Source organism: Uloborus diversus, chromosome 2 (assembly GCF_026930045.1).
Source record: "Uloborus diversus isolate 005 chromosome 2, Udiv.v.3.1, whole genome shotgun sequence".
Taxonomy (NCBI): Eukaryota; Metazoa; Arthropoda; class Arachnida; order Araneae; family Uloboridae; genus Uloborus; species Uloborus diversus.
The window spans coordinates 1,446,760-1,456,958 of NC_072732.1; the positions used below are offsets into that span (position 1 = coordinate 1,446,760).

General features: G+C 33.2%; 1 protein-coding gene across 1 annotated transcript in view; it reads right to left on the reverse strand.

Annotated features, from left to right (window-relative positions):
- LOC129216850 (sarcolemmal membrane-associated protein-like) overlaps nt 1-9,752 on the reverse strand; it is a gene marked incomplete at its 5' end in the record, with an annotated part of 105,097 nt that extends 95,345 nt beyond the window's left edge. The window contains 2 exon segments of the mRNA XM_054851062.1: nt 1,753-1,890; nt 9,552-9,752. Of these exon segments, the coding sequence (XP_054707037.1) occupies nt 1,753-1,890; nt 9,552-9,716 (303 nt within the window).
- Nucleotides 9,753-10,199: the final 447 nt, after the last annotated feature.

Genomic DNA, 10,199 nt, shown 5'->3' on the forward strand with positions numbered 1-10,199 from the left:
ACTTTCTTCCACTAGAAACACATTTCAGTTGCTCAATGAAAAATATACTTTCATAAATACTCTTCAAAAATACATACTATTTCAGAAAAAAATATCTCACATGAACAAATATCTTTTCTGGGGGCTCTTTAACTATGCAATCCCCCCCCCCCCATGTCATGATTACTTGCTGTTAGCCAATATGTGTTTTGGTTCCATACTGAGGTGTTTCATATTTAAGAAACTCGACCACCAAAATGAAATGCTGAAATGCTGCCCCTGGATACAGTAGCAATATTTAACAGATAAAAAATGAAGATAGTGATGATTTATGCTCCATGACCAAATTGTTATTCTTATCTAACACATTTTTTAAAAACGGTTGCTTCGCCTTTTTTTTGCTCGACCTTTTCTTTTATAAAGTTTCAATTTGTGGCAACATCTCCTTTTCCTGATCTCTTCATTAATCCACAATACAAGCAGGGCCGGATTTAGGGGAGGGCAGGCGGGGCTACTGCCCCATGGCCTCCACAACAAAGGGGCCCCCACAATAAAGTTTTTACAAAATATCCCAGCTTTCACGGGTCAGCAAATTTTGCGTTTTTTCTCCCAGACATGTTTTTTTTTTTGTATTTCTACAAAGAATGCTTGTACAAAAATAATATTATTATCGATATATCGGAAAGCCCTGATTGCAAGTATCCATTTACTATCAATTTTTTATTTGATCGAGCATTTCAGTGGCAATATATTTTTTTAAATTCATTTAATTTGTAATTTGTACATATGAGTTAAAGAGAAATAAAGTATAAGTAAAAAAAACCCGAAAAATGGTAAACTTTGCAGATCATCCTTACAACTTTTCGCTTCTTGAGCTCAAAAATGTAAAAATTATTTGACGAAATGACTTGAATGGAAATTTTTTAAATCGAAAATATCGGATATATACATATATATCCAAATATTCGGATATATATCAAAGTATTGGATATTTTCGAAAATATGATCTTTTCAAACCCTGATTAGGGGCCTCCACTCCTTTGCTGCCCCGGTGCTCCACAATTCCCAAATCTGGTCCTGAATACAAGAGCAGCGTCCATTTTCAAATCATTTGCTTTGTTAGACTGCTCTGCAAGCTCCAATATTGAAACAAGGTTCGTTTTATAGAACTTTTACGGATATCGTTTTGTTTTGGTTTTTAATTGTATGTAAGGATGATTCACTCATACTTATTGTTGGGCTGCTGGCGACATTTTGTTCAAGCATATCGAGCATTTTAGCCTTTTTTTTATTTTCTTTTAACAGAAACTTTTTTTTCTTCCCATCTTCAAACTTTAGTTGAAGGTGACGCTAAGGTGCCATTATATTTCTTCAACTTTTTTAAATTTAGAATGAAAAAAATAAATAAATGAAAGATGCTGAGTGGTTATTTGATGCACTAGACTAGTTTGGCCGTTAGTGATGCTTTGAGGGCTGTAATAACATCTACGAAATCAATATTTAGTAGCTAATAACCAAACTGATACTTCCTTCCAACGAAATTCGTGTCGTGGGCAAAAAATTCATGTTGGCTTCAAAATTCGTTCCTCGTGAAAAATTCGCGTTATAACCATTTCGCGTAAGTCGAATCGCATTGTAGCGGGAGTTGACTGTACATAAAAATAGATAAAATAATAATTCAAAAAAGTAAATAAATTTAAAAATTCCATACAACATGGTTTAGATATAGCACCCTGTCTTACCAGGGACAAACGCAGAGTGGGACAGACTCACCTTTCCGTTCTCGTACCAGAGGAGTGCGTGGTTCCTGGAGAGCACTTTGCAGTCGAAAATGGCATTGTAGTGTGCCGGACGGCAGCGCGCCACCGAGCGCCCCACCTTCACCGGCTGGTCCAGAGAAAGGTGCCGTTCCTTGGAAACGAAAAAGAAAAAACGTCCCTTTGAGGTTTCCTTTTTTTTTACACAAAAAGTTGTTTTTTTTAGCAGTAGTATTGAACGTACGAATTCATTGACTTTAGTGCACATAGATAGTAAGTACACTTAGCAGAGTAAAATATAAAAATGAAAAGGTAGAATCTAGAAATGTAAAATGTAAAAAATATAAAATTCAAAATTAGAAATTGTACAAATATAAAATGTAACATGTAAAGTTGAAAAATTGTAAAAATATGAAATTCAAAGGGAAAAAATGTTTAAGGGGACGGTGGACCTTGAAAGCTTTTTCTTTTATTTATTAATTTTGAAATGTGAAACTGGGCATAAAAGTTAGTAAGTTTATTAGCATGCAAAATGTCAAGCAAAAAAAGCAACAAAATAAAAATTTAATTAAAATTAAAAAGTTTGAAATTTAAAATAAAATTTTTAAAATGCTTCATGCGACTCAATTTTCGCTTTTTTGTCAAACAATTTGTATTTTACCAGAGAACAGAACATTACCAAGAACTTTGGGTATCCATTTAAGGATTGGTCCATTATTAACTGCACAGTATTTTTTTTTCAAGTAAAGCAATAGTTTTTGTTGCGAATATTTCATAAAAATGAAAACTTTAATATTTTTAAGCAACATAAAATTCTCTTAAACCTTAATGCATACCTAGTTTGATCAAACTACTACCAAAGTAGCATATTCTGAGATTTGAAGCATATTGAACAAAATTAAGTGGCATGGTTCTTTTTTCAATCTGTGTCAGCATCAAATTTTCCAGTCCGACATAAATGACATTAAAGTCGAATTTCACCTACATTTCATGATCTTCGTATTTTAATAACTCCCGAAAAATATTTTCACGATGACTAAATATTTGACCAATGTAATACCAATGTAAGAATTTATTGAAACTTGGTTTACGTGGTTGACACTTAGCTTACTTAGTTTTCCAACTTTGTTTACATGTCTTACAGCCATTTTAATCGAAAACACGCTCTGTTTACTTTTTTTAAAACGCATATAAGTTCGTGATAAAACATCAGATCAACAAGCGGTTTTTTTTCATACAATTCAGCACACTTCATATATTGTTACTTCCACGGAATAAAAAAAATCATATTTTTGACCGATTTGAGCTAGTATTTGGAAGGTCCACAGTCCCCTTAAATATAAACTGTAACAGTCCAAAAGGATAAAATGTAAAACAAGTAAGAAGTTAAGAGGGTCAACCAGTTTGTAAGTCCTGTAGTTTTTCTCTGGCCTTCCAGTATCTTACACAAAAAAAGTTACTATTAATTTCAAGTATAATGGAATAATTTAAATAACTTTTTTACAAAAAAAAAAGTTATTTTAAATTATTTCATTTTAAAACATATGCTCTTTATCAAGAATCAGAGTCAGTATTTTTACCATGACAGTGAAAAAATAAATAAAGCAAAAATGGGAAGAAAATGGCAAATACCCAATGACAAATAAAGTTGCATTGAATTCTGTGAATTAAGGAATAGTAACTGTAAATTTCAGTTATTAATTTTATTATCAATTATATTAATTTATAAATTGAAAAAAAAATGTTATAATATAAATAGCAATTGATTTTAAATATCTGCTACAACAAATTACATATTTTTATAAGTTCAATTGTTTTAAAATTGGAACAAATTATATCTTTAAGATAAGTAAATTTATCAACAACTGAAATTGTTTAGTTTCTCTCTCTCTCTCTCTCGCGATTCTATAAAGATTTTTAAGTTTTTTAATTTTGATGGAAGCAGTCAAACAATAGAGAGAAATATTAAGACTTCATTTCGCTCATAGTTTTTCTCCTTTACTACTGGAGAATCAATCTCTGAAGAAAATAATCAAGAGGACAGAAAAACTAACCTTGTTCTATAAGACAATCAATCACCTTTACAAATTTTATAAGTTAACAATTATTTTCCTACCTTAAATGCAAATATTGCTCCAAGGTTTAAATTTTTTAAATGAATTTTCAAAATATTTAACTTTTAAAGTAAATTAAATATTTTTTTATTTTAAAATAGAAAGCAAATTAACACAAAATTAATATTTTATTCAAGTATATTTAATGTCTATTTCTTAACTTGCTGAGGAAAAAAATTAAAAAAACTGTAATTGTAAGCTGTCATGTCAGTCAAAATTCTATTTTTGCCACTTTTGCAAAAAATCTATTTTTGTCAAGTGGAAAAAACTGCAGGTTTTCCCATAGTTATTTCTATCCGAGGACACAACTTGCCAGCACTAGCAAGAACTGAGATCAATTCAGACTTCAAAATTGATGAAAGAAAATTTGTCAAAGACAAACTCAAGGTTCATACTCAATTTGGATAAAAAAATTCCGTGACTTTTCCAAGACTTTTTCAGGACTTCATAAAATTTTTCATGTAAAAGTTGACAATTTCCGGAAATGGGCATTAGAAAAAATTGTTACGCGAGTGCCACTACCTCATTAGAGCACTTATTTGTGACTGAAAAAATATCAGTGCACACTGCAGAAACTAATATAAATTATTCTTATTTGTCTTCATCATACAAATTCAAGCAAAATAAAAATATAGTGAATGCAATACATTGATGTTTAAATGTCTAACAAATATTTAATAAATGCGGTCGAATAGTAATGCATGGGACAAAAATTAAATGAGTCATTACTAAGTTTCCAATAATAAATTTAATTCATAAAAACATTGTCCTTTGGTGTCAATAGTGCATCTAATCATCCATGTAACTTGACAGTATATGCGTTCATTAAAATAAAGCCACGTTTTCAGTAAATTCCTTTTTCTAAACCAGATACAGTGAAACCTCCCTTAACGGACACTCCCGAATAACGGACACCTAAAATTAACGGACATTTTTGCAAGTCCCAGTCCCTCAATATAGGCCATTCCACGTAATTCACTCTGAATAACGGACACTCCGAATAACGGACAGTTATTTCACAAAAAATTTCCCTTGCGATCGTAGCACTTCCAGTTTTTTTTCTTTTCACAGAATGTCTTAGTAACTGCTTGCCTTACAATGCTTTTCATCCTCCACAACTGATATTCCCCCCCCCCCCCGTCATTTCCTTATTACTGTTTCTTGGAATTAAAAGGGTGGTAATGGGCAGAGGCAGCGATTGGGGCTTAAAAGTTGGGGGCAGAAAAAAAAACTAAAAGACATGGTACTTTTTGGGGGCAGCAAAAAATGAAAAAGGAAAAAAAAGTCATAATTTTGTTACGGCTAGTTTTGAGAGCATTGAAGCAGATAAGTGAAAACTGATGTCAGTCTAACAATTAACGTTCGTTTTTCTTAAGATTTTAATGAATTTTGTACACAATAACTATTCGAAAGTTACGATAAAAAAGGGGAAATTGGGCGCTTTTTCTAACTGGGGCTCTCAGGAGATCCAATTGAGCAGACCGGCGCCGGTAGTAGTCGGCTTTATGGCGCCGTGGTTTCGTTGGGTTGTTTAACTTTTAGACATGAAAAAGATTTGCCCATATTCAAGGTCATATTGCCAACTGTCAATCATGCAATAGTCATAAAATAAAATAAATAAATTAACCATAAAAAGTGTGGGGGGAAGGGGGGTTGCTGCGCCGAATCGCCGCCGTTGGTAATGGGATATTCATACCCTGAGATGAATTGAGAGGCAAACGAACCTGCCTTTCATGTAGCAATCGTAGCTTTGCAGTTGCAAACTTTCTTAAAGGCGTGTTGATTTAGTTGATTTGTGTGACAATATTATTTGAGTTTCAAAATGGCAACTAAAAGAAAGAGACTGAGATTGAAAGAAAAAAATAATGTTTTGGATATTGCCGAAAAAAGAAAAAATAAGTGTGCGTTGTCTTGCCGATCGTTTTCAAGCTGAGAAAACTCAAATCAGCGAAATTTTAAAAGATAAAGACAAAATTTGAAAACTGTGGATTGTAAGTTCGAATGAAAATTTAAAAAATGTAAAGTTCCGCAAACCAGAAACCAGTGAAATCGACGAGGTTGTCATGAAATAGTTCAGAGCTGCTCGTGCAAAGAACGTCCCAATAAGCGAGGTATTACTCCAAGAGAAAGCCGGAGAAGTCGAGAAGACTTTGAGAACAGGCTCTTTTAAGGCGTCAAATGGATGGCTCGAAAAATTCCGAACACGGCACAACATTTCTTTTAAATCCATTTGTGGCGAAAAACAAATTAATTGCACTTGATGTAAAATGTAGTAAACCTTTCGCAATTGTTTCGATTGTGTTCTACAAAGGGAACAACAGCCCATTTTGAAAAAGGTAAATTAAGTAGTTCCTCCTAATAGCGGACACCTCCTAATAACGGACAAAACTTCTGGTCCCTTGACTGTCCGCTATTCGGAGGTTTCACTGTATTTCATTTGACCACGAGGATCAGTTTTGCGAGCTGTATGTAGGGCACTACTGTTTTAGAGTATTAGAATTCTCCTATTTCTAGGTTCTATTGCCTGACTCAAGTCTTCATTTTCTAAAGCCTTCAACATATTAAGATAAACTCTGGTAAATTTAATAATGAATTTTTTACAAGTAGTTGAAACGAACTCGGATGCAATTAAATTACACTTTTTGAGGGGGCGTGGCAAAATCAAGAATGTGCAAGTCCACTACTACAAAATACAAAATATAAGAAGTGCTGAAAATAATGGTTAATTCAAAATTAGTGACGCCCCTGTAGTAAAATCACATTACAAAAAAAGGCGAGCAGCTGTTACAGAAACAGATGAAATTGGATTCCAAAACTCGGATTTGTTTTTGAGATCGTTCAATTTGTATGCAATATTACTAAATCACTCAATATTTCTAGCGCTCTTTTAGCTACTGTTACTTTTTCAGGGTGGCGACAGGAACGGTGAAAAAAAGTTCCCTGACTTTTCCCTGATTTCCCTGATTAAGTTAATCAAATTTCCCTGATTTACGTTACCAGTGATAATGGCTTTCTTTCTTTGCTCTACTTGAAATCCATTGTATGTTTGTATAAAATGCAGTATTTTATACGTTTTAACTTGTGTAAAATTGTTGAACTAAAGATATATTTTTAAAAAATGCTACTTTTTTAATAAAATGGTTAAAAAAACCATATCAAGTTAATTTTTTTGGAAAAAAAAACCCCAACAAAACAGCATATTAAATTTTTCTACATGGAAAGATTATAGAAAATTTTTAAAAAAATATTTCACTTCCAGGAACACCACTTAGCATAAGAATTTTAAGAAACTATTAAAATCACTCTTAAAAACATGTGTGTATTTATGATAGAACTAAAAAGTAGTTGAATTTATTTTGAACTAAATTTTCAAACAATATAATAATTGTTGCAAGAATAACAAGTAATAGTGAGAGAATAGAAGTAATGTAGTTATTCTTATATAACTAATTGACATATTTATGCAAAAAAAAAAGATGAAACCATTTGACATCCATTTAAAGGGAGCTTTTTTCTAATCAAGAACATAGGTTTTAATGAATGAATACAGCATTTTAACAATAAAAAGTAAAGATATTTACTTAAATACACAAGTCAACTCTATTTCAAATGATTTTAGTATGTAATGAAAAAAAATCTTAGATTGCTTTTGTAACAAACAACTTTGAAATACAAGCAAAAAAAAAAAAAGAAAAACAGAAAAAAAGCAATTTCTTAATTTTAAAATATATAAAAGAAGACTACAACTTAGTTATAAATTAAAAGAATCATTTAAGTCTGAAGAAAGGAAAACCTTTATAATCTGCGGCGACAACAAATAGTATAATGGCAAAAAACAAAGTTTTTTTACTGAAAGTTCAATTTTAGCAATTAAATTAAAATCGTGAAGAAGTAATAACTTTTAAGCTTTTATCAGTATTAATTCAAAAACCAAAGATTTCTTCTTGAAATCGTGATTACAGTAGGTTAATTACTTCAAGACAATGGAATAAATAAAGGCAAAGGAGCTAAGGCATTAATGAAGGCTTCCTCTTTGTCTGTATGGTTGTTTATTTTACGTAGCATTGAAAGCGTAAAAGGAAATTTCAAGCTAGGTAAAATAAAGAACCTAACAGACATTAAAGCAATCTTAGAAAGTTCATCCTGTGGTTAATAATAAGATTCAATACTTTGACGTTGAGGAAAAAAGATGCAACAATATGCGGCAGTGTATAATCGTACCTCATTAATTTTACTGTTTTTTGAACAGAAAATTGACGGAAAATGCGTAGGGAATTAGAGTACTTAATTTTGTAACGCAAAAAAAAAAAGGCTTCATAAAATCAATTTTCCCTGATTTTTTGTTATTTTTTCAAAATTCCTTGATTTCTCCCTGATTAATAAAGTTCCCCGACTTTTCCCTGATCTCCCTGATTTGTCGCCACCCTGTTTTTTACTGCCCAAGACATTTTTCCATGACTTTAAATAAATATACATGACTTATAATGAAAATATTAGTTTTCCATGACTTTTCCAGGTCTGAAATTTGATTATTTTTTTTCCATGACTTTCCAGGATTTCCATGACCCGTACGAACCCTGCAAACTATGTTTATAAACTTAAAATTATATTTTAAAAAGAATTAACTTTTTAGAATTAGGATCAACTTCAGTTTTTGATTGTTGTAATCAAGAAATCCCACACTTTAGTGAAAAACAAGTTTTTCTCTTCAACTCGGGAGAAAAAACAGTACGACGACGGATTTCCACATAGGCGAAGATTGAGGAATCCCACCGAAACAAGTGCGAGAGTGGCGGTACAGTGAAACCGGTGTGAGCTGACCACTTGCTGTGCAGTACTTTAGTGGTCAACTTAAACAGGTGGTCAACTTATAGAGGCTGAATTATATGATAACATCTTATTCTGTGCCTGAAAATAGCAGTCAACTTACAAGGGTGGTCAACTTTACAACTCGACGTTAAATCCCGGTTATCACAAATTTGCCATTTCAACTGCGCTTGCGCACGGACTTGGCTTTTTGGGCTTTCTGTTTTGAGATTTCGTGTTGCTTGTTTATATTTAGGCTGTGCTAGAGTCCCAACAAATTAATGAAAGCGATTAGAGTATTTTCACAGCGATTTCGGGATACATTATATGAAACTACGGATATGAATAACTGATAATCTTTATTAAAAAAAAAGAGAAAAATGACACTTCAATACTTATTGGTTTGGAAATATTTTTTTAACGTAAACGTTAAACACGTCATGTACTTCAAAAATGATCGGAATATTACAAATATCCGTCTTTTGCGGATATTTTACGTTAGGCGTAAACAGCTTAGTATTATACATTTGTATTTAGGTTGAGGGTTCCGCTTTGTATTGGAAGTGATGCTGCAGGTCGAGTACGCTCTTCTGTGGTTAAAAATTTGGCCCTGAAAAGGGCCTCTGTTTGATGGAAAAATCAGGCTCCGAATCCATTAATAATTAAGACGCAAAACTCAATCTTTACCGAGGCCTAAAAACTAAATCAAAGACAGCTTTGTAATTTCTAATTTTTATCTGTTGTTATCTCATATTTATTAACAATCTTAAAATGTTTTAAATTAGTTTGAGCAAGAGTCTTGAAATCAGCAAAGTCCGCGCGCAAGCGCAGTTGAAATGGCAAATTTGTGATAACCGGGATTTAACGTCGAGTAACTTTACAGGCTTTACTGTACCTGGAAGGGGTGTGAGTTGGGCCTGGAGGTGAGGACGGCCCTGGGCTCCATCTGGGGGGAGGTGGGGGGCGTCTTTCCCGCTTCATGGGGAGTCTCTTCGGCAGCCGTTATTCCGGTCAGGGGGAGCTCCTGGACGCTGGTGGGCTCCTTGCGGTACACGACCATCAACGCTAACACCACGCCATCTCACACGAGCAACGATCTCTCTCTCTTCCGGTCTCTCTCTCTCCTCTTCGAGATCCCCGCACTACGCCATCTCCGATCCCGATGGCCTGGGTTCGGGTGATCCGTTTAGAGCCTGGGGAAGTATGCAGACTTATAAAGGGTGTCCCAAAATAACTGCAAGATTTGAATTCGCCACAAAAACACACATACCCCCCACACATAAACACACACGCCTACACACACACACACTCGTGATTGCGAAAAACATAATTTGAATTCAAGATGTCAAAATTCAAATTAATTTTTTTTAATTAATTGAATATCATTTAATAAATTACCACAAAGACTAACAGGTAGAAAATCTTCTGTTTTTGTACGTGCGAAACACATGCTAATAAGACGAAATTGCTCCAAAAAACAAATATCATGAGATATTAGATGGGAATTCAAGTTACAATGTTTTTCTCGAACAGTTCAACATGT